At 38.1% G+C, this 23641-nt stretch overlaps 1 protein-coding gene across 1 annotated transcript; it reads right to left on the bottom strand.

Moving 5' to 3' along the window:
* Positions 1-958: 958 nt before the first annotated feature.
* Positions 959-18782, bottom strand: CTSS (cathepsin S). Its single transcript, XM_003769915.4, has 8 exons — positions 18635-18782; positions 13048-13174; positions 10669-10791; positions 6657-6806; positions 5650-5880; positions 3670-3835; positions 2060-2162; positions 959-1717 (listed from the first exon to the last, which is right to left on the bottom strand). Exons 1-8 carry the CDS (start codon positions 18676-18678, stop codon positions 1618-1620), a joined length of 1044 nt encoding a protein of 347 aa, XP_003769963.1. The 5' UTR covers positions 18679-18782; the 3' UTR covers positions 959-1617.
* Positions 18783-23641: the final 4859 nt, after the last annotated feature.

The following is a 23641-nucleotide window of genomic DNA, read 5'->3' on the forward strand; positions in this document are numbered from 1 at the left end:
AGCAATGCCAGGGCACAGTGGGACTGGCTGGCTGGGAGACTGACCCACCTCCTGCCTTTGTTCCTTCACCTCCATTGCTGCTGAGCCTTACTCAGCAAATGGACGCAGTCTTAGTCACGCTGTGGAAGACCTGAGCTTAAAAAGGCCCAGGTCTCCACTGCATCCGGGCCCATCTCCAGGTGTCCTGATCCATACCTGGCACTGGGCCCAGCTGCTCTGCAGGAGAAAGAGTGACCTTGCCAGCCCTCCCTCACTTAAATCCAATTCACTTGCACGTCCCTTCCTCACCTCCCTGATGACAAAGGAAGGAAGGACTAACCAGACTATTAACTTGCAGAACAGTAGTCTTCTGCAGTCTTATAGGGAATTTCCTGCCCTAATGAAATGACAGCTCCTACCATTTCATTATATTAACAGGACACTATTTAACCATTCCCTTATTGTTGGACTTTTCCCCCTTATTTTGTTTCCTTATTTTGCTTCTGCTTGATGCAACCCTCAAATAATGCGATGAAAATTTTATAAAATAAACGTTGTGTTTGTTTTTGATAACACTTGTCAAGGTATCTTCCCAACTATGAAATTATTGGGTAAAAAAGTATGATGCTTTTTGTAATTTCATTGCAGATTGTGTTTTACCAGATTGCTCTCCAAAAAGATGCTCTAAGTTTGCAATTCCATCAACATTATATTGCCCTATGATCCTGCCCGTGCTAAGGGACCTAGGAAACCTTCTGCTTCCCTCCAAATTATGCACAAATCCACAATAATCTGGTTTACTTGTGAGGAAAATCAATCTAAATTAATGAAAAGTTTGAATTGGAATGTGTTTTTAAGGAAAGATGGTTTTCCGTACCTGTGCAGTAATTTGAGCTGAATTCCAAAGTACCTGCCTGGCCTATAATGTGTAAATACTGTTGCACTTTAATTGTTGACATATTAATGAAGGCCTTTAAAGTTCTTAATTGTTTTGTTTTATTTTTTATTTCAACATTCATACAGCAAACACTGAGTGTGTGAAAAGATACCGTGTTAGTCTTTGTAAGGGAATACAAACATGGAAAACACAAGCTTCCTGTCCTCAAGGAGTTTAAAATGAAAACAAAATATATACAAAGGAACCAAAGTCTTTTCCATCAAAATTACTATAACTACTTACTTGCATTACATTGTGATTTATATTCTAAGTACTAGATGGGTTGTACAGACATCTGAGGATAAGAAATGAATGTTATGCGACGATAATAGACATTTAGGACTTATTCTTCAATAATCTTAAAAGGCTCTGGGGGGGGGGAGTTCACAAAATTATATTATAAAAATGGGATACTTGAAGATACAACAATTTTTAAAATAGTCAAGCATTTTTCTGTAATTGTAAAAGCAATGTTAAATTGTTTAGCAAGCCTCATATTCTATAAATGTGCAAAGATTACGATTCAATCCAACCATGTTAGAATTATGAATTGAAGGAGCCTAAATGAAGCTTTTACTATTTTTAAGTTTATTCAACATATATTTCTGGCTATTTCTACTGGCTAGTAGAAGCAAAATTAAATTCAGAACAAAGTATCATCCATCTTTCTTAATTGATCAAAAGTGAAATGAAGAGATCTTCTAGATTTCTGGGTAAGAAGGAAAATTAGCTATCCCACAATGATTTCCTCTGTTTCTTGCTATCCGAATATATCCTTTGTCACCAAAGCTGAGGCCCCAGCTTTTAAAAAAAGAAAACAATATGTAAGTGAAGAGAATTAGGAATAGCACACTTTAGGAATTAGGAATAGCACATTTTCTTTCTATTAGGTTTCTAATATTTTTTTCAACTTAGTGAAATAATAACCGTGAAAGGCTGGGAAGGACTTTAAATGCATCTTGTAAGAATGTTTACCATACTGTGTTTACTATGTATTATGTTTCTCATAGTTCTTTGGAGATATTATGCAGTCAATTAACATGCCATTTCACCAGAAACTCTGGATCTTATATCATCAGTACCTGAAAAATTTTACTGAAACTGTTCCATGAAGCACAAACAAAAATCTGTTTAAATATTTACCTGTTTTTAACAAGCCAGTAGTCTTTTCCATCTAAGTTACCATAGCCAGTGACCAGCACACCATGATTCACATTCTGAGTGCAGGATGGATCATAATAGACACCTGGGAATAAGAAGCAGATTGTATGTGACGTGGACAGACGTGGACACGCAGCTGCTTTTTATTGGGCATCTTTGGATAGCTCAGCAAGGTCCACTAAAAAGTCACCAGCAGAGACAATGTCTCTTCAATGACCACAACACTTAAAATAACTGTTTAGAAAAACTTTTTGAAAAGTCAATCCAACCACACTTCCTCCAAAGTCTTTCCTTAATTACCCCTGCTCTATGCTGATTATTCCTTAACCATACCTGCAAATATGTGTAGTCCTCTGGGAAAAAAAAAAAAATTAGCTCAAAGCAATTCAACCAGCCAAGCAAATCAATCAAGCATTTATTAAGCAACCACTATGTGCCCGACTCTGTGCTAAAAACTGTTAAACACAAAAATGAAACAACCCCTGCCCTCTAGGAATTTCTATTCTATGAGGGGAAATGATGTGCACATATATAAAAAACAGGGACTTGACTTAAAATTTCATTTGGAGAAGAGGATCATTTAAGACTAGAAAGGTAGGTTGGAACCAGATTGTGAAAGGCTTAAATGCCCATCAGAGCAATTTATAGTTCATTCCAGATAATAGAAAGCATCGGGGTTTATGAAAAATAAACATTTTCACACTGTACTGCCTGTCTTGTGCAGAAAATGCTTTGTAAATCTTACAAAGCTCCATGTGTGTGAGTTGTAGATACTGTTACTCAGCAGCTTCTAGAACTGATTTGTATTTATTATACACATATTCTGGACTATATAGCCAGTTTTCTTTAAAAACAAACAAACAAACAAACAAAACAGTTTTTCCAGATCCCTCATTTTCCCATGAATAATGTCAGACATGAATCCCATGCTCATGGGATTCCAGATTTTCCAGGACAGAGGCTGTTCTCATTTTTGCCTTGGCATCCCCAGCCCCTGGCACAGAAATTCCTAAGGATGTTTGCAGAATTAAAGTGCACTGACTTGGAAGATGGGTCAGGCTGGCGAGGTTCACTCTGTCACTGGCTGGCTGAGATGCTTAACCTGCCTCGGCTATGATCTCATTTTAAAATGAGAAGGTTGGGAATAGGCCACATCTGAAGGCCCTTCCAGATCTAAGGCTCTATGAACTGACTGACTTATTTTAGATTTTTGTTGCCTTGAATCTCTAACCAACATCTAAGGACCTAACTCCTGGATGGATCAGTCTGAGTTCATCCTCATGGATGCTCCCAACGGTGCAGATTGTAACTCATCCATAGCCTCTCCTCCTGGGCATTTATCATCCGTGTCCCCCTGTAAATTTCCACCTAACCTGTGGATACCTCTTGACATACAGAGACCAAGGCTGCATATTTGGGGCTATTTTTCCTTTGCTCCCACTGCAAGATCAGCAGAGAGATGGGTCATAGTCTAGTTAACCTAAAGTAAATTCCTTTACATCCATCATTTAGGGGTGGAGGAGTACAGCAGGGATGCTAAAAAAAAAAAAAAAAAAAAAAAGAAAGGAGGGTTGCTGAATCTGGGAATTTACCACTTTTATACAGGAAGAAAGAAGGGAGAGAAGCATCAATTCCAACGGACACGGGTCCTTTGTTGGCCACGGCTTCCTTCAGGGCATCTTCACTTCCATAGGGAAGCTCCGTGTACCTTGAACATGTGGCAGCTCGGTTAGCTGGGTTGTACTGGCATTTTCCATCCTGAAAAGAGAAAGATGGCTCTCAGGCTTCAGCACTTCCTACAGAAACTCTGCAACTCTTTGAAATCCTAAATATATGTAGGGACCTAGAGTTCTACCCCGGCCCCAATAAATCAATCCAGAGTAAACTTTGAAGAAACTTTTCTTTGATCTTTGTGGATAAGCTTCTGAGCAACTTGAAAAGACTAGAATACTTGGGGGTGAAAGTATTCACTGGATGATGAAAGGAAGATGATACTACACAGGAAACACTGGTGATTGGTGGAGAAGATGAGGTCACACTTCTTGGGGGACAGTCAATTGAGCAGTGGGAAAGTCAAGTGGAAAACTTGGACCATGGCCCTGAGGAGGAACTGCCCTTGGAGAAAGGAGAAAGTCAAGGGTCATTGGAAAGCCAGCTTATATATGATTTATAACACCCTCATCCTCACCCCTTTATCAATGGGTTTCCCCATCCTAGGCCTCCTGTCTTGCCTTTGGTGTTGATGGAAATCGAATCTAAGCTTTAGTCACAGAGAAGGAGTTAGATCCCTGAAAATAAAGCAATCTAGTCTCTCCACACTCATAGCATGTAGTTATATGGCTTTAAGCTGGAGAGATCCTAATGTTCCCTTAAAAGATACTATGAAACAGGCCCTCAGCCTTAATGATCTTGATTTGTTGGTAAAGAGCTGCAGCATCTCAGAGCTGGAAAGGACCCAGCCCTGAAGCAGGAATTTCCTCTCCAGTATGCTTGAGAAGTTCTCTTCCAGTCTCCTGTGAAAGTCCTCCTTTGATGGGGAACTCTGCACCTTCCAGGCTACCCAATATACTGCTGAACTACTGGGATTCTTAAAGGAAAATGTGAGCTAGATTTGGAATCAGGAAGACCAGGTACACTTCAGACACTTAATAGCTGTGTGACCCTTGGAAGATCATATAACTTCTATCTGCTTCGTAAAACAGAGACGATAATAGCCACTACCTTTCAGAATTATGAAGCTAAAATGAGGGATTTGTGAAGTACTATGTAACTCCAGCTATTTTTAGAAAATTTTCCTTCTGGCAAGCCACATCTCTGGTTGGTTCTGGCCTACAAGGCCAAGAACAAACACAATCCCTCTTTCAAATGACAAACCTTCAAATATTTATTATAGCTATCATGCTCCCCTAAGCCTTCTCTTTAAGCTAACTACTGGTCACCCAGCTTCTTTAATCTTTTTATGATATGGCTCCATCCTGTCTCGAATGCTGAAATAATCAGAGATCAAAATATCAAAATAAAAGTTTGATTGTTTGCTTTTGGCAGGGATGGGGTGAAAAGGCCTATGGGTCCCTTAAAGTCTGAAATTTTGGCAACAAGCCCCAGCTTTGTCACTATCTTATGTGACCACGTTTAGGTCTCAGTTTCCTTACCTGTAAATTGAGGAAGTTGGATTAAATGATCTGTAACATTCCTTCTATGTCTAACATTCTGTAAGTATATAAGATAAATTTGTGAGAGGGAATAATATTGAGAATGAGATGGGGTTATCACAGGAATCTTCCAGGAGGCCCAAATTTTAAAAAGTGTCAGATAGATGGAGACACAGCAAGATTTTAATAATCAAATCATCTTCACTTATTTTAAAAATATGGTAAATTGGCAAATTTAAATAGAACCATACTTAAGAAGAAAGATTATAAGGAATAAAGAAATTTCAAAATGAAAACTCATAGGACTCTAGGTTCTTAGACTGAGCACTGGAAGGGAACTCAGCAGCCATCTAGATCAATTCCCTCATTTTACAACTGAGGAAACTGAGGACCTGGGATATTGTGATTCTTCCAACATACCTTAGCTTTGTAAGGATAGGAAGCATCTGAATCAATGCCATTGTTATCAATGATATATTGAAATGCCTCAGTCATGCAGCCACCATTGCAACCATGATTTTCATATTTCTCATTAGTTGAACAGTCCACCAAGTTCTGTGCACTGAGAGACACCAGCTTTCCTGTTTTCAGCTTAAGCTGTGCTTCCAGGGCTCCCACAGCACTGAAAGCCCAGCAGGAGCCACAAGTGCCCTGTAAAAAAGGAAAGAAAAGGGTAATCATGGAGATCAGAGTGGGCTAACCCCCACAAAGCAGACTGGGGGCCTCTCCCCCACTCCCTTCTTCTCTCCCCATCACTCTGTCTCTCTGTGTAGATCTGCAAAGAACTAAACTCAGAACAGATCAGTCAACCAAGCCAATCAATCAGATCAATAAAATGTATTGAGCTCCTAAACAGGTAGGGCAGACAGATGCCTATTGCAGTATTTATTTGAAAAGAGTGCTAAGAAGTCCTCCTATCTTCCCCCAAATGTGACCTATCCCCCCAAAATGAAACGTTCACTTAATTCCTCTGGGTTAGGGTAATGATCCCCTCTCCCACCCAGACTGAAAGAGACTACACAATAAACTGCCAACGGTCATCAACACCTAAAAGCGAAATACTTGATCTATCCTGGATCTTATCAGCCTGCTGGCTCCTGGAGGACGACTTGTTGGAAGACCTAGGGCAGCCAGAGGGCAGCGCAGGAGAGCCAGAGAGGGAAAAAGAAGCCGTTCAGATGACTGGGGGGGAGGATCTTGAGATCCCTTCCCTACTTCACATCTGACTCAGGCCAGCCCTGTGTAGTACTGGGATAGGAATTAGGGGAGCTAATGAGACACCACAGGGAAATAGCCTGCTTAGGAAGCTTTTAGCTTTAACAAATGGGGCCGTTAGACAATTTACTAAAATTTGGCAAACTCTACGGACCTTTTAGAAAAAGGGGAGATCAATGCAGGCCATCATAATTTGGGGACATGAAACACACCTGATATTTCACTTCAGTAACACATCCCTTGTCCCTCCAGTCCACCGAATCTGGCAACTTTTGATTGGAGTTTAGTCTGTAGGTAGTATTCCTGCTCCACTGATTAGGAATTCTCAGAGAACTCATCAAAGAAGCCACTTCTTCACTGGTCTACAAAACAAATATTTATTTTTATTTCTGTTTCTTTTTTCAGGATCCCAGTCATTTCTACACAACGTGACCCCTTCTCTCCATTCACCCAACCCCCAAACCCTTGGTACAGGCCCTTACCACCTACCTCTAGTACAATAGCCTCCTAATTTGTCTCCCTGTCACAAATCAATCCTCTCTCCAATTTAGCCTCCACTCAGCTCAGGTGATTTCCTAAATCATAGGTCTGACCATATCAACCTCCTACTCAATAAACTCCAGGATAGTCCTTTTCACAATTAATCACAGGCAATCTTGATTGTTCTAAATCAGTTATCAAGTTTAAGATGAGGTAACATCTCTCCATACTTTTTTAACCACTTCATTTTTTCGATGCAAAGTGAAGTGGATTCTTTTGATGAGAGAACAACTTTTAAAATAATTTTATCTTCAGGTCTACATTCTCTCTTTTCCATCTCCCATCCTATCTACCCAATGAGAAAGCAAGAAAAACAAAAACCCTTGTCACAAAGCCCTGTAACAAACATGTATAGTAAAGCAAAACAATATGTCTCAATTTGTAGCTGCTCTCTATCTGAGGGTGGGTAGCATTTTTCCTCATGAGTCCTCAGGATTATGGTTGGTCATTGTGTTGAAGAGTTGTTTGTTTTACAATATTTTTGTTATATAGATTGCTCTCTTGGTTCTGCTTACTTTATTTTGCATCATTTCATATAACTTCTCATGTTTTTCTAAAAGCATCCCTTTGTCATTTTTTATTTACCATAGTATAACATCACTTTCGTATATTATAACTTGTTCAATCAATCATTCCTTAATCAATGGGTGCTCTCTCAGCTGCCAGTTCTTTACAACCTCAAAAAGATGCTACAAATATTTTTACAAATTGGTCCTTTTCACTCTTTTCATCTCTTTGGGGTATTGATTTATTATTGGTGTCTCTGGGTTAAAACATTATTCATAGTTTAGTAGTTTTTTGAGCATAGTTCCAAATTGCTTTCCAGAATGGCTAGACCAGTACATAGTTCCACCAGGCTAGACCAGTACACAAGTTTCACCAGGCTAGACCAGTACTCAGTTCCACCAGGCTAGACCAATACACAGCTCCACCAAACGTGCATTAATATACCTATTTTCCTATAGCTCCTGAAAGCTATGGATAAGAGAACAATAAATTGGTAAGAATTGCAACTTTTACCAGTTTCGTTAAAAATCTCATCAGAAAGGGATGTAATTTAAACTACTGAAAAACTTGCAGAAATGATTATTCATGTACTATCTGACAATAATAGCTAACATTTATCTAGCATTTACTATGCTAACACTGTGCTAAGTGCTTTAGAATTATTTGATCTTCACAATAACCATGGCAGGCAGGTGTTATCATCACCATTTTACAGCTGAGAAGATGGAGGCAATCTGAGTTTAAGTGACTAGGATCACACAGCTAGTAAGGGTCTGAGGCTGAATTTAAACTCAAATCTTCTTGACTTCAAGCCCAGCACTCTATCCTAGCTGTCCCCATTATTGAAGAAAATTAACTTTGATAGTTAATTTTCTTTTAAAAATTTTTTTCTTTTAAATTAATTTTTATAAACTTTTCTTACTTTTTTTCCTTTCCCCCAAAAGTATACTTTTTAAAAAACCTTGCAATAAGTACACATAATCTGGCAAAACGAATTCTCACATCGGCCATTTCCAAACATTCCTGCCTCGTTTTGGAGTTTAAGTCCATTTCTTCTTTGACAGGAAGTGGGCATGATTCATGAGCTTGTGGTTTATCACTGCATTAGTCAGAATTCTAAAGGTTTTCAAGAAAAATGTTTTCTTTCTGTGTTGTCTTTGTGACCATGGTTCTGCTCCTCCTCTCTGCATCAGATCACAGAAATGCCATGGGACTGGCAAAGGGGCAAAGTGCCTCAGACGGAGTCTCCATGGGGAGGATGCCAGGAACTATTTCTCATAGAACTGTGACAACATGTAAGGGAAATGCTTTCAAGGGACAGGAAGGCTTTTTTTTTTTTTTTCCAGATGACTGTCAATACTCTTCAAAAAGATCTGCTCTGTTTGCTTGCTTTGTTCTGGGGGATTTTGAGGACTCTTTAGGTCATGAGATTAGTGAAAGACTAGAGGGAGGGACCCTTGTCCCATCTACCAGCATCTGATCTCAGCATCCCCTGAGAAAGGAGCCTGTTCTTTTGCTTGTTCTTTTCTGTTCTAGATTTAGGACAGGAGAGTCTCGGACACGGGTGGGGAAATGAGATCCTAGAATCTGGAAAGTAGGATCCGGCCTGGGGGTGGCTGCTAGCCCAGCATCCGGGCTGTGACCTTTGGGAATGATCTCCGGAGCCTTAGCCCAGTAGGACACATTATCCAGCAATTGTTCTGCATCTGGACCCTGATGGAACTATGGAAGAATGACATTAAGTCCTGAGACTGTCCTGCAGAGTGTGTCTCAGAAGTGCTGGGGAAACCCTTGTGCCTTTGTTCTAGCACTCTCTTTGAAGTTAATATCCCTTTGTAAAAGTTACTCATTATTAAGCAATTATATGGAACTGGGAGTTGCAAGTCACCAGGACCTAACAAATAACACAGCTGGTGGGCTTAAGCTAATGGCCATAAAGAAAAGAATCATCACGATTCCTCAGTATGTTGGAAAGAAGAATTAAATACAGCTGGCTTAATCTTGAGAGAAGGGAGCCAGAGAGTATAGACTACCAGGGTCTTTCCAATTCCATCTGAAATTGTTCCAACATTTTAATTTTCTATTACATTCATATGTGTACCACAATTTGTTTAGCTGTGCCTTTAAACAGTGGATATCCCCTTTGTTTCCAAGTTTGGGTTACTACAAAGGAGTTATTATTGATATTTTAAATATATGAATTCTTTTCCTATTTCTTCGATTGGGGGAGGGGGGAATAGCACAGATTATACCTAGTAAGGATATAGTTGAGTCAAAAAGGATGTATAGTTAGTAACTGGGAGCATAGTTCCAAATTGCTTTCTAGAATGGCAGAAGCAATTCCCAGTAGTTATTTTTTTAAATTAGCTAAAATGTTTAAAGCTATGAATGAATAAAGACATTCCAGTGTCCAAAAAGAGGCAGCTAGATGGTGCAATGGAGAGAACACCAGCCTAAAGTCAGGAGGACTCCAGTTCAAATATGGCTCAGACACTTATTAGCTATGTGACCCTGGGCAAATCACTTAATCCTGATTGCCTTAAAAAAAAAGATAGCAAAGCAGTAGAATTCATGCAAGAGGAGATGTAGGTATTACAAATTATAAGTAAAATAAAATTATTGTAGAATTAATACGGAAATTGAAAAGAATCTATGAACACAACCTTCTGAGATAAATACTAGGGATCTGCCCAATTTATAATGAGGAATCCAAAACAGGCAGAGTTTACAGAGTTAATAAGTGTATGTGGCAGAATTTGAATTCAGGTCTTCTGGGAATCCCAAGGGTGGTGCTTTTATCTACTGTGGCTCCTTGCTGCCAGTATGAGGATTGTGAAAGGAGCCAGACTGGTTATGTAACAAAAGTGAGGGATGACCCACAGATCGCCTCAGTATTACCCTGTCAGCAGCACAGTTACTGAAAGAGCCAAATAAAGGTCTACACTATTCTGAGCAGCTCTTCTGGGGAGACTCGAGGGAGGACATGAACAAAATCTGAACAAAATAAGAAAGTGTGGATGAGCTGCCAGGTACTCTAGGGAAGGGTCTCATGTCTGGATGTATAAGGCTGGTCTCCTTATGAAAGCATCTTTTTGCTGGCTGCCTTCAGATTCTTCTATCAGACAGAAATCAGATTTCCCACAGGCGGCAACGTGGGCTTGCAGGGAATGAACCCACCATGTCACTGAGATGGTTCATGCTTAGATCATAGGAATGCAGTCCCATCGAGTGCTCCAGGTTATGCAGCGTCACAAATTTTAGATTCTTTTCCCAGATGAGTCGCCTTGTTACTTCTTGATTCTAAAAGGAGAATAGACAGTTATTTTACACTTTGGATAAAAGCTATAAATGAAAACCAGCACAGTATATTGAATTATATAGTGAAGTACTTCTTAATGGCAATGCGTCTAAGATCATGCAAATAGAATATACCTAATGTAATTAATTACCAAAATTCAACTTCTATTCTAAAGGCATTTATTAAATATATCTTAATTTTTATTTTACTTATAATTTATTTGATGGAGACCATTATTATAACAATATACATGTATAAGTATATAATGTGACATTCTCATGTTAATTCTCCATTATTAACAGGCTAGAAGTATCCTTGAAACTGTTTTCTTTGAGTTTATATTTTTCCAATTTTTAAATGAATAAAAAAAATATTTTCTGTCTCTTCAAATCATCAAAATGTTTACAAATAAGGCATCACCTTCTCATTTTCACAAGGTGATTTTCACCAGATATTTGTTTATTAATACTACTTATAATCCTCCACCATGCATGAGAAGCAACGGTGAGAAAAACATAGTTATAAAACAGTTAGCTTAAATAAGCCATCTCTATACTTTTTAGCTTGTTAGGAAGAAACTAGAAGGACATCAGCAGAAAAAAATTATTCATAAAAATGTTTATAACAAACAGTTGTATCTATCAGAGACTGAGAAGCTACCACATTGAGATAATAACATCATAGTGACTGATGCACTACATAAAGAAGTAGAAATGGAACCAAAGAAAAGGCTAGTGGAATAATTGAATGAAACCAATTATACATGGCCTTAAGGTTGTTCTGGAGGCAGGACAATTCTGAGGACACTGAGAATAATTCTCAAAACATTTGAAATAGGAAAATCTCAAGGACTTGGAGAAAAAATGACAGACCATATTATTAGCCCAGAAGGCAACAGAAAATGTCAGTAACCTCGCTGTCCTATCACTACAAAGTCATTATGAGAATAACTTACAAACAATGATGACATCCTTGATGGAGATACAAGAAGGGAACAGGAAGGCTTTTCTGGACCTTAGGAACAAAAGATCTAACCCTACTTTGTTTGGTCCTTCTAACTACTCACTATTTTTAATCCCTCGGTACCCAGTGCAATTTGGCTTTGTCCCCCACAATCTATAGAAACTGTTCTATTGAAGATTACTGAGCGATTCCTTCCTGCTGTATCCAAAGGTCTTTCTTCTCTCATTCTTCTTGACCTCTTTCTAACATGAGTCCTCTGATCATTCCTTTCTCCAAAGTCCTGTTGGCTTCCACAATATGATCCCCATTCTGCTTCTGCTGCCTTTCTTAAAAAAGAAAGATCCCTTTTCGTGATCTGTTTTCCTACTTCTGCATCTCAACAGCCTTGGGCTCTTTGTTCCTCTCTTTTCTTTACTCTTTCTCTTAGTGAGTTCATTCATCCCTGCGGTTTATAGCCATCATGGCTGTACCAACAGCTCCCAGAGCATCTTTGGCCCTATCGCTGTCTCATCTGACCATCAGGCCATTTTTTTTTTCAAACTGTCTTAAATTGAAGCTCTTACTTTCCCCTCAGGCTCAATAGGTCCAAATTTGAACTGGCAAAAGCTTTAGTTCTGCATGGATTATGCCCAGGAAATGTAAGCAACTCCTGGGAGCTGCTATAACCTCTCTGGAGGAACTGCAAAAAGTTAGAAGGGCTGTTTTGGGGGAAAGGGGGAAAGGTTCTGCTCTGTCAGAAGACATGCCCACATCCATGACATCATAGATCCAAAGAAATACATCCTTAAGGCTTCCTAATTCCATCCTAATTTGTCCATGTCTATCCATGGCATCATGATTCTCCAAGTTGTCCATGACTGAAATCTTTACCTTCCTTCCTTATAGTTATAGAGCCCTCTGAAGTTTGCCAGGCACTTTCTATGTAGAACTTTCTCTTCATTGGCTCCAACCCTGAAGGCTGATGCCATTTTTGCTGTTCAGTCTCTCAGCCGTGTCTCCATGGAGCCCAGTCCGCCAAACCCTTCTATCCCCCACTAGCTCTTGAAGTCTCTCCCAGTTCACATCCATTGTCCCCATGGTCCTCTCTATCCCTCTCATCGTATCACCAATGTCACAGATGAGGAACCTGAACTGAGGGAAGGACCCTCCAGCCCCCCAGGTATCCAGGACTTGAAGCGGGCCTCCTAATTGTACATCCAGCACTCTCACCGCCTAGCAGCCTTCCCCCTAAAATTCAGGGTGGCAGAAGATATCCCTGCACCCAGTGGCAGTTGTTCATCAGTCATCTCATCTACCTGTTCCTCATATTGCTTGCCATAAGTTTTCTTCCATAACTCCCAGTGATTGTCCAGCATTGGATCGTGACGGAGGTATGCCGTCGTAGAAGCACAGGCCAGAAACATCCAGATGACCACCTTCATTCTGGAAAGGAAAAAGCAGAGGAGAGGACTCTCCATCACTCAATTCAGCAAGCATTAATTAAGTGCCTACTACATATGAGAAATTGGGATGGGTCTTCAGAATAAACATTAAAAAAAATACAGTCCTTGAGCCCTCAGAGAGTTTAGTCTGTTGGGGAAATACGGCATGTTCTGAAAAAAGGAGGATTCAGAGTAGAATGTGATGGGGACAAAGTGGAAAGCCAAAGTGCTCTCGGAAGGAGAGAAAAGAGAGGTTATTATTTTATTATTATTATTATTATAAACTTTCAGCTGGAATAATCAAGGGAAGCTTCATAATAGGAAACATTTATATAGCACTTGAAGATTTGCAAAGCATTTGGAAGTAGCTGCCATTATCATACCCATTTTACAGATGAGGAAGGAACACGAGGCAGGCAGAGATTAAATGAATTGTCAGGGATTATACAGCTAGTAAACGTCTGAGGCCACATTTTCCAGCCCCTGATCCGATGCTCTAACCATTGTACCACCTGGTTGTCATCACCTGGACTGAATCTTGAAGAGGAAAAAAGATTTCAACAGAGAAAAATTTAAGTGATAGTGAGTTATAGGCAAGGGAGTGTGACCTATGTGAATATACAGAGTTGAAGGAGGATGGGAGAAGATTGGGGAACAGCTGATAGTCATTTGACTAAATTACTCTGAAATACCTAGGATTATAGGCTGTAAGTAGACTATGAGACCTAAGGAATTTCTATAAAGCCATTTAATCTCTTTAAGCAAGGGAATGACATAGACCTGCATACCAGGAAGATTATTTGGGCAATTATGTGAATAATGGACTAGAAAGAAGAAAAACTAGAAGCAGAGAGAGCCAGTCGGGAGGCTGTCACAATAACACAAGGTGGGCCTGAAGTCGAATTGTGGCAATATAAGCGAGACATGGAAGTGAGACATTAGTCACAGTCACTCAGACAAGGCACAAGCTGGCTGCTCTGTGAAGGGGGCTGAGCCACTAATGACCTTGGGAGTTGTAGCTTTTCCTAATTTAGAAAGATACAAAACTATCACAATCTCAGGACTGGAGGGTAAATTGAACTCAATAATCCAATGTTCAATCAACTGGAAAACACAATTGCTTGAAAAGTTAAAATAGCCTAGTAGAATTGGGCCTGGATCAATATCTTATACCATATTACACAATAAATTCAAAAGGATACATTCTAGAATATCAAAGGCCATAGGATAAAAATTAGGAGAAAGGCAGATTATATATCTTTTATAGGCAAGAAGTGAGTAACAGATCAGTTCTCAACTAAACAGGAGAGGCAATTACAACAAATAATTGTGGTCACCAAAAATTGAAAAGCTTTTGCACAAGCAAATCTAATTAAGCTAGAATAAGAAGGGGAAAACCTTTTATATCAATTGTCTCTGATAAGGGTTTGATAGCCAAGGGATATACACTGTAATGGAAACATTTTAAACCCCAAAACTACTCCTTAGTAAAGAAATGGTGAAAGGATATAAATAGTTATCAGAAGAAAGATTACAATCTATTAACAAGTATATTATAGAATGCATTAGAATCTAGATCATTAATTATAAGGACAACACATATCAAAATACAGATATAGCCAGAAATATTCATACCAAAAAAATTGGCAAAGATGACTAGAGATTGGAATAGCCATTGTTGGCAGAGGTCGGAATTTAAAAACAACTATATAGTGCATTATTGGGGGTGCTGTGAACTGGTGCAATCATCCTAAACACAATTTGGAATTAATATAAAGTAACAGAAATGTCCATATCCTCTAACATAGAGATTCCTCTGTTACTCATGTACCTCATTACTGACAAAAAAGGGGGACTACATACATCAAAATATTTGTAGCAACACTTTTTGTGATATAAAAAAAAATTAGAAAAAATAAGTACATGTACATTGGGGAATGACTAACAAATTGCGGTACATTAATATAATAGAATATTACTGTACTGTAAGAAATGACATATGTTGAACTGATGCTATGTGAATTCAATAGAACTAGGAGATCATTGTACACAGCAACAATAAGATTATATGATGATCAATTCTAGTAGACATGGCTCTTTTCAACAATGATATGATTCAGGCCAATTTCAACAGATTTGTGATGGAGAGAGCCATCTGCATCCAGAGAGAGGACTATAGGGACTGAATATGGATCACAACATAGTATTTTTACCTTTGTTGTTGTTGTTATTTGCTTTCCTGTTTTTTTGTTCTCCTTTTCAATCTGATTTTTCTTGTGCAACATGATAAATATGGAAATGTTTAGAAGAATTACACATGTTTAATCTGTATTGGATTACTTGCTGTCTAGGGGAGGGCAGGGATGGAGGGAGAAAAATTAGGAACACAAGGTTTTGCAAGGGTGAATACTGAAAATTATCTTTGTATGTATTTTGAAAAAAAAAAAAAACATGTGTGATGAAGCATGAAAAGACATACAAACTAAACCAAAATGAAATAAGAGCCAAGGCAAAATAATATACATGATTATAACAATGCAAAAACCAAATGGATGTTATGAAATTATAAGGGCAAGTATGACCTCAAAGAAGAGATAGGAGAAGATATTCTCCATTCCTTTGAACTTGTCCAGGTCCATGGATATGTCCATTTTTTAATGTATTCATTAGCTTTGCTGAATTTTTTCTCTTCTTTTAAAAACAACCCAATTCTTTGTTATAAGGGATGACCGTGGAAAAGGGTAGGAGCAGGAAAACAAGAAATCTAGTGATATATAAGCAAGATTTCAATTAAAATCTATTTATTTATCTGAGACTGTCTCTTCTTACCTTACCCAGGCTGGAAGTGCAACAGGCGCTTATGGGCCTATCCTCGATTCTAACTGTATGGAAGTTTTAACTTGGTTCATTTTTCTGATTTGAGACAGTTTACCCCTCTTTAATCAGCCTGGTGGCCCTGCATTTGGGGGGGGCTTAAAAGTGTTGCCTTTCAATGAGTACACCTGATCAGAATTTGCCTTCTTATAGTCCAGAAGTTCTAAGCGCATGCAAATCCAGTGTTGTCCCACCCTACCCAGTAAAAAGGATTATAAAAATTTAATTTAATCTTTATTATTGTTATTTTTTAAAGAAAACTATAGGACAGAAAGTTTGGTTTCTTTTCTTGCTGATACAGCAAGTCTACTAGAGACACAAAATGGGAGTCTGGGAGAGTCAAGAAGAACAGAAAGCAATGACTGCTTTGAGGAGAGGCAGTGGAAAGAATGCTTTTCAGAGGAACTGAATCGAAGTCTTGAAGCAGTTGGAGCCTTTTTCTTTTCCTTGTTCTGCTTAGTTTATTTAAAAAGAAAAAGCATCATGAAACAACTAAATTATATATATTCCAAGAGAGGAATGGAGCAACAGTGAAGTTTTTCTACTCCTTTTCTCTTATGTACTATTAGCACATGCAATAAGTGAAATTGTCTATTGCTAAATACTTCTCTTTCAAATTTTTTTTCTGGCTTTTTGTGCTTTTAAATTAGATTTTCTAGCTAAAGACAATTTAATTGTGTCCAGTTAGTATCTTTGCTATAGAGAGCTGGAAAGTCAATAGATAAATGACACACAATCCAAGTTTCTGAGAAACTTCGTTTCAAAAGATTGCCTGCTTTGGAGTCGGATCAGAGCTTTTGTTAATAATCTGCTTTGTTCAGCTTTATAACCAGAGAAAAAGGAAGCAATGGGGCTATGAGACCCCTGCCTAAACTAAAAACCTCAAGAACTCAATTTTCTTATCTCCTAGCAGAAAGGTTGCTCTGAGTAAGAATCCTTTGGATTTTCTCCACCCTCCAGGAGGCGAGGGAAAGGGAGTAGAGAAGGTCAGCCCCTGGGCCAGTTCCATTGGAAAGTGATAAACGTGGTCAGAGAGTCAGATCACTCACTCCTTCAAAGAAAAGGGTAGAAAAGTGTTCTTCAGCCATATTGCTTTACATAAAAAAGAGAGATGTGAGGAAGGTAGAATTGATGGGAATTTCATCTATTTAGATGGGGGTGGAGGATTGGGGAAGAGATGTTTCAACTCTGCTGAGGTTCTATAAATACCACTTCCAGCATTGACTAGCAGTAATGAAGTAAGGATTTACTAAGATTTCCCAATCCCTGGTTACCTAAATTTACATCTTAAAAAAAAAAAAAAGAAAGAAAAGAAAAGAAAGAAAGAAAGAAAAGAAAGGAGGAAGGAAAGAAAGAAAAAACCCTGGGAATTTCCAAGATTTTTAATGTAACTAAATCTGAGAAATTTTTCTCCCTCTCCCCGTTTCAGAGAAATTTTCATGTTTTGCAGAAATCGTCAGTTTAATCTTGAAAAAGAAAAATAAAATTCTTAAGTATGGGAATTTACTTCTGAATGGGAAAGGGGGAGCTCTCATGTGCTGTGTTTTCTTATAACATCCATGAGTTCCACACATTATTAAAGAAACTTCATATTAGTTTCTCTCTCCCACTTGGGTCATCTTTTTTCTTCCTTTTGTTCCTTCCTTTCTTCCTATCTTTCTTTTTTCCTCCTTCCATCTTTCTGTGTTTCTGTCTCTCTCCTCCTGTCTTGCTTCCCTCCCTTGGTCTTCCTCAGTCTCTGTTACACACACTCTCCTCTCCCTCTCCTCCCCTTTCCCCTCCCCTCTTCTATTCCCCTCTCCCCTTCTCCTCTCCCCTCTCCCCTCTCTTCTCCCTTCTCCTTTCTCCTCCCCTCTCCCTTCTCCTCTCCTTTTCCTTCTTTTCTTCCACATCCTAGTGATAAAGTACTAGTCATGGACCTAAATTCAGTGTTGCTCCAGACTCTTAGCTGTGTGATCCTGAGCAAATCACATAATCTCTGCCAACCTCAATTTTCTCATCTATAAAATGGAAATAGTAATAGAATCTACCTACCAAGGATATTGTGACAGTCAAATGAGACAATATGTAAAGCACTTTGCAAAGTTTAAACTGTTACATAAGTGCTAGCTATCATTATTTTTGAGTCATCACATTCTGAATTCCTTCCCTAAATGAGTCAATAATTTTTTAAATTTCAAAATATCATTTCTATGTTGGGTAAAAATGACTTTATTTCCCACAGAAATTGAAGCAAAAGTTCATAATGCCTTAAACATCACAGGTGCTTAGCAAATGTATATGGATTGTCTTTTCCAGTTTATACTTTTTTCCTAACTTCTTCACAGTCCAAAGTTTACCTATTCCTGACTTTGATTCATAATATAAAACAATTTCTCTATGACATACAGGCCAGATATGGATTTAAAAAAAAAAAAAGTTTAATCCTTTTAGAGTGAAAAAAAAAAGAGCAAGACACTACATAATTTCTTAGTTTACTTCCTCAAAGTACCTGCTCAAAATTTGGCAAGGAGAGGAAGATAAAAATGTAAATCAGGTATTTATAGTTTAGTAGTTAAAAAAGGAAAAATAAAAGTTAAAAACCTACCTCAAGAGGTTAGCAGGTGAACTCTTGGAATCCTGGAATATCATGGGCTAACACCAGAGACTTCAGAGTAACAAGAGATTTGCAGAATTCACTTTTAAATAATTAGAACTTGTCACATGAGCTCTACATAATGAGGAAGCAAAATGATTTCACTTTCATTTCATGATTACCTTGGTCAACAGCCTCCTACTACTTCCTAGGGTTTTGTGTTTTTTCCCCCCATAACAGTGTGCTAACTGTTCAGACTGGTGAATCTAATCAGGGGTCCTCCAACTATGGCAGATGCAGCAGCTGAGGACGTTTATCCCCCTCACCCAATGAAGTTTCTTTATTTAAAGGCCCACAAAACAAAGTTTTTGTTTTAACTATAGTCTGGTCCTCCAACAGTCTGAGGGACAGTGAGCTGGCCCCCTATTTAAAGAGTTTGAGGACCCCTGAAATGGTCATTTTCTCCAGTGCTTTTTCTCTAGTTATAGAGCACACAACTTGAGACGAGTAAAAAACACCCAAAAAAGCAGCCAAATGAACTTGTTCTTGAATTTTTCCCTAGATCCCTTCTCCTTTCTCCAGAGCTAGTGGTGCAAAAGGCTAAGCTTCATTTTCTTTTCTTTTCTGTTTGTTTGTTTGTGTTTTTGGAGCAGTTGGGGTCAAGTAATTTGCCCAGAGTCACACAGCTAATAAGTGTCTGAGGTCGCATTTGAACTCGGGTCCTCCTGATTGCAGGCTAGCCCCATTTTAGGTAGATATGAACATTTAAAATGAAACTCCTTGTAATGTTCTGGTTGGCTTTCTGGAGGTCTGGGACCAGCCTTCGTTTCAGCCGAGTAATGACCATGAGAACAGCCAGGGATAAAATCCAAAAGTCTTTATTGTCTCCTTCACAGTCTGTCTCTTTGCCTGGAGCACAGGCTAGTTTTTTGGAGGCCCTTCAGAAGGGCCTTAGTCTCAGTGGGGGAAGCAAGAGGATAGGCCAGCCCCCTCGAGGGTGATGAAGATGGAATGTCTCTCTGAGTCTGTTTGAATTCTCCTCTAGGTCTCTTAAATACAACTAAATCCATTCATCATACTTAGTATACTTAGTATAAGCTGATCATTATGTCACTAGGGAACTATTATTTGTTTAAGATTAATTCAATCATACTGAACTAGAGAACTCACATGCTAAACTAGATAACCATTGTCTTATCAATTCCACTAAGAATCCTTGTTTCAGGTACATTTCTCCAGAATTCTGGCCCATTACAGCTCCTGAAATTCCATCACCTCCATGTGGTCTTTCCAGAGTTGCCAATTTGCTTCCTCTCGATAATTCTTTACCTTTAATCTTGGATATGGAATGCCTTGTCTTGGCTACATTTCCCAGCCCTCATCTCAGTGTGTTAGTTCTTGATCCCACCAACATAATAATTTTTAAAAAAATATATATTTTTTATTCATTATAATAACTTTTATTCACAGAACCCATGCCAGGGTAATTTTTTTTTTTTTTACAACATTATCCCTTGCACTCACTTTTGTTCCGATTTTCCCCCTCTCTCCCTCCACCCCCTCCCCTAGATGGCAAGCAGTCCTATACATGTTAAATATGTCGCAGTATATCTTAGATACAATATATGTGTGCAGAACCGAACAGTTCTCTTGTTTTTTTTTTTTGTTTTTTTTTTTTATTTAATAGCCTTTTATTTACAGGATATATACATGGGTAACTTTACAGGATTAACAATTGCCAAACCTCTTGTTCCGATTTTCAAACAGTTCTCTTGTTGCACAGGGAGAATTGGATTCAGAAGAGTACATTCACTTTTGATATAAATAAAATATAACTCCTTTCTAACACTAGTATTGGATGGAATGGGGGTCAGGCATGATACTTAACCCCATTTGCCTCCATTCTTCCTCTATAAAATGTGCTGGAGAAGGAAATGGCAAACCTCTAGGATCTTTGCCAAAAAATAACAAAACACAAAAAAACCCAAACCCAAAATGGGGTCATGAAGAGTCAGACATAACTGAAATGACCAAACAACAACAATTATTTTGATCCATTTAGAAGGTTCTGAATATGGGCGTTTGGATCTTTTGTGTGTCTTCTTCCTTATTTTGTTTAAGCTCTGCCCTGATAAGAAATCATAAAAATAACATTATGTTATAACCTGAATTATTACATTGATTAATCAGTCAGTTAACATTTTTCAAAGGTCTACCATGTGCATAAATATGGTAAAGACGTAAAAGAAAGACTATCGTCCTTGTTCTTTTATTATTAAAAAAAAATGATGACTTCGGTAAGAAAAATTGATCCAGATTTTAAAAAATCAGAATATCTATAAAGCAACATGTCGATGATCTAGGACTGATCTTGAAGACATATGTATGCTAATTTCCCTCTGGGCTCCCCTTTCTCCCCTAAGAGGAAGAGACAGCTAAGAGATGGGAAATTTCAGAAGAGGGAAAATGATTTATTATATATTATGTACAATGCTGTAAATGTGATTATAAGGCAAAATGCCCCCTGATTGTAACCTATTTTTGAAGTGTTTCATTCAGATTCACTGTTTTTGAACATATGATAAAGATATACAAAATGCAGCTGCTATACCACAAACATGAAACAGGAAAGCACAATGCCCTCACTCATGAGATGGAACAACTTCTCACAAAAAAGTAAAAAAAAAAGTTCTTCTTTTTACATCCTGTTGGACCAGACATGAAAAGAGCTGGTTGAATGGGACATTATGGTCAACAAATCAGAGAAGAGAAGAAGATGGAGAGCATGGAGAGAACCACAGAAGCTTGGGGAAAGGGAGATGGGGAAAAGGGAGGACTTACAGCAAAAGATGACCCAGAGCTATCTCTTCTTTGGCAGAAGACAAGTTAAACAAAAATTTTAGTGAGTAACTAATGTACATGATGGTATCAAAGACAATTGAAATGGGGACTAACGTGCATAAATCAGTGTGTCCATCATAGTTGGTGCTGGGATAGATAAAAAGTTTAGGTAAGAGTCTGTCCTTACTCTGATAGTGCACAGTCAAGCAGAAGACAATACATCTATAAATATAATGCTTACACATTATATAGGATAAATGCAGCAAAAAGGAGAAAAATATCAGTTATGAACTGGACAGGGGAAGAGAGTTACTGATTCAGTGGATCAAGAAGAGATGGAAATATTTGAGTTTAGTTTTCAGTGATGGGTAATAATTCAGTATACAAAGAGGAAGGTGGAAAATTCCAGTTATGAGTGAAGGTATGGAAGTGAGAAAATGCAGTTTAGGGCCCAAGGAGAAGTCTAGTTAATAAGAGATAAGACTGGAAAGATATGATGGCACTAGATTGGGCAGCACTCTTTTTTAAAAATTTAATTTAAATTTTTTATTAAAGTTTTTTTATTTTTTAAAACATATGCATGGACAATTCTTCAACATTATCCCTTGCAAAACCCTGTGTTCCAATTTCCTTCCCCTTCCCTCACACCCTCCCCTTGATGGCAGGTATTACAATATATGTTAAACATGATAGGAATACATGTTAAATCCAATATATGTACACATATTTTTACAACCATCGTGCTGCACAAGAAAAAAAGAGAAGCAAAATAAAATGCAAGCAAACAACAACAGAAAGAGTGAGAATGCTATGTTGTGTTCCACACTCAGTTCCCTCAGTCCCCTCTCTTCTTCATCCCTGCACAATTGGAACTGGCCCGAATCATCTCGTTGTTGAAGAGAGCTACATCCATCAGACTTGATCATTGCATAATCTTGTTGTTGCTATCATGTCCTGGTTCTGCTCATTTCATTCAGCATCAGTTCATGTAAGTCTTTCCAGGCCTCTCTGAAATCATCCTGTTGATTGTTTCTTACAGAACAATAATATTCCATAATATTAATGTACCATAATTTATTCAGCCATTCTCCAATTAATGGGCATCCACTCAGTTTCCAGTTCCTTGCCACTATAAAAAGGGCTGCTACAAACATTTTTGCATGTGTGGGTTCCTTTTCTTCCTTTAATATCTCTTTGAGATATAAGCCCAGTAGTAGAACTGCTGTGTTTCTGGTATGCATAGTTTGATAACTTTTTGAGCATAGTTCCAAATTGCTCTCCAGAATGGTTGGATCTGTTTACAGCTCCACCAACAATGTATCAGTGTCTCACTTTTTCCACATCCCCTCCAACATTCGTTGTTATATTTTCCTGTCATCTTAGCCAATCTGACAGGTATGTAGTGGTACCTCAGAGTTGTCTTAATTTGCATTTCTCTGATCAATAGTGCTTTGGAGTACCTTTTCATATGACTAGAAATAGTTTCAATTTCTTCATCTGAAAATTCTCTGTTCATATCCTTTGACCGTTTATCAATTGGAGAATGGCTTGAATTCTTATAACTTTGATTCAATTATAGTTTTAGAAATGAAGCCTTTATCAGAATACTTAAATGTAAAAATGTTTTCCCAATTTATTGCTTCCCTTCTAATCTTGTCTGCATTAGTTTTATTTGTACAAAAGACTTTTTAACTTACTATCAAAATTATCTTGTTTGTGATCAATAATGATCTTCTGTTCTTCTTTGGTCACAAATTCCTTTCTCCCCCACAAATCTGAGAGGTAAACTCTCCTATGTTCTTCTAATTTGTTTATAATATCATTCTTTACATCTAAATCATGAACCCATTTTGACTTATCTTGATATATATACAGTGTTAGGTGTGGATCAATGCCTAGTTTCTGCCATACTAGTTTCCAATTTCCCAGCTGTTTTAGTCAAATAGTGAGTTCTTAATGCAAAAGCTGGAGTCTTTGGGTTTGTCAAATACTAGATTGCTATAGTTATTGACTATTTTGTTCTGTGAACCTAACCTATTCCACTGATCAACTAGTCTGTTTCTTAGCCAGTACCAAATGGTTTTGATGACTACTGCTTTATAATATAGTTTTAGATGTGGTACAGGTAGGCCACATTAATTTGCTTTTTTTTTTTTTTCATTAATTCCCTTGACATTC

This window comes from Sarcophilus harrisii, chromosome 4, assembly GCF_902635505.1.
Source record: "Sarcophilus harrisii chromosome 4, mSarHar1.11, whole genome shotgun sequence".
NCBI lineage: Eukaryota > Metazoa > Chordata > Mammalia > Dasyuromorphia > Dasyuridae > Sarcophilus > Sarcophilus harrisii.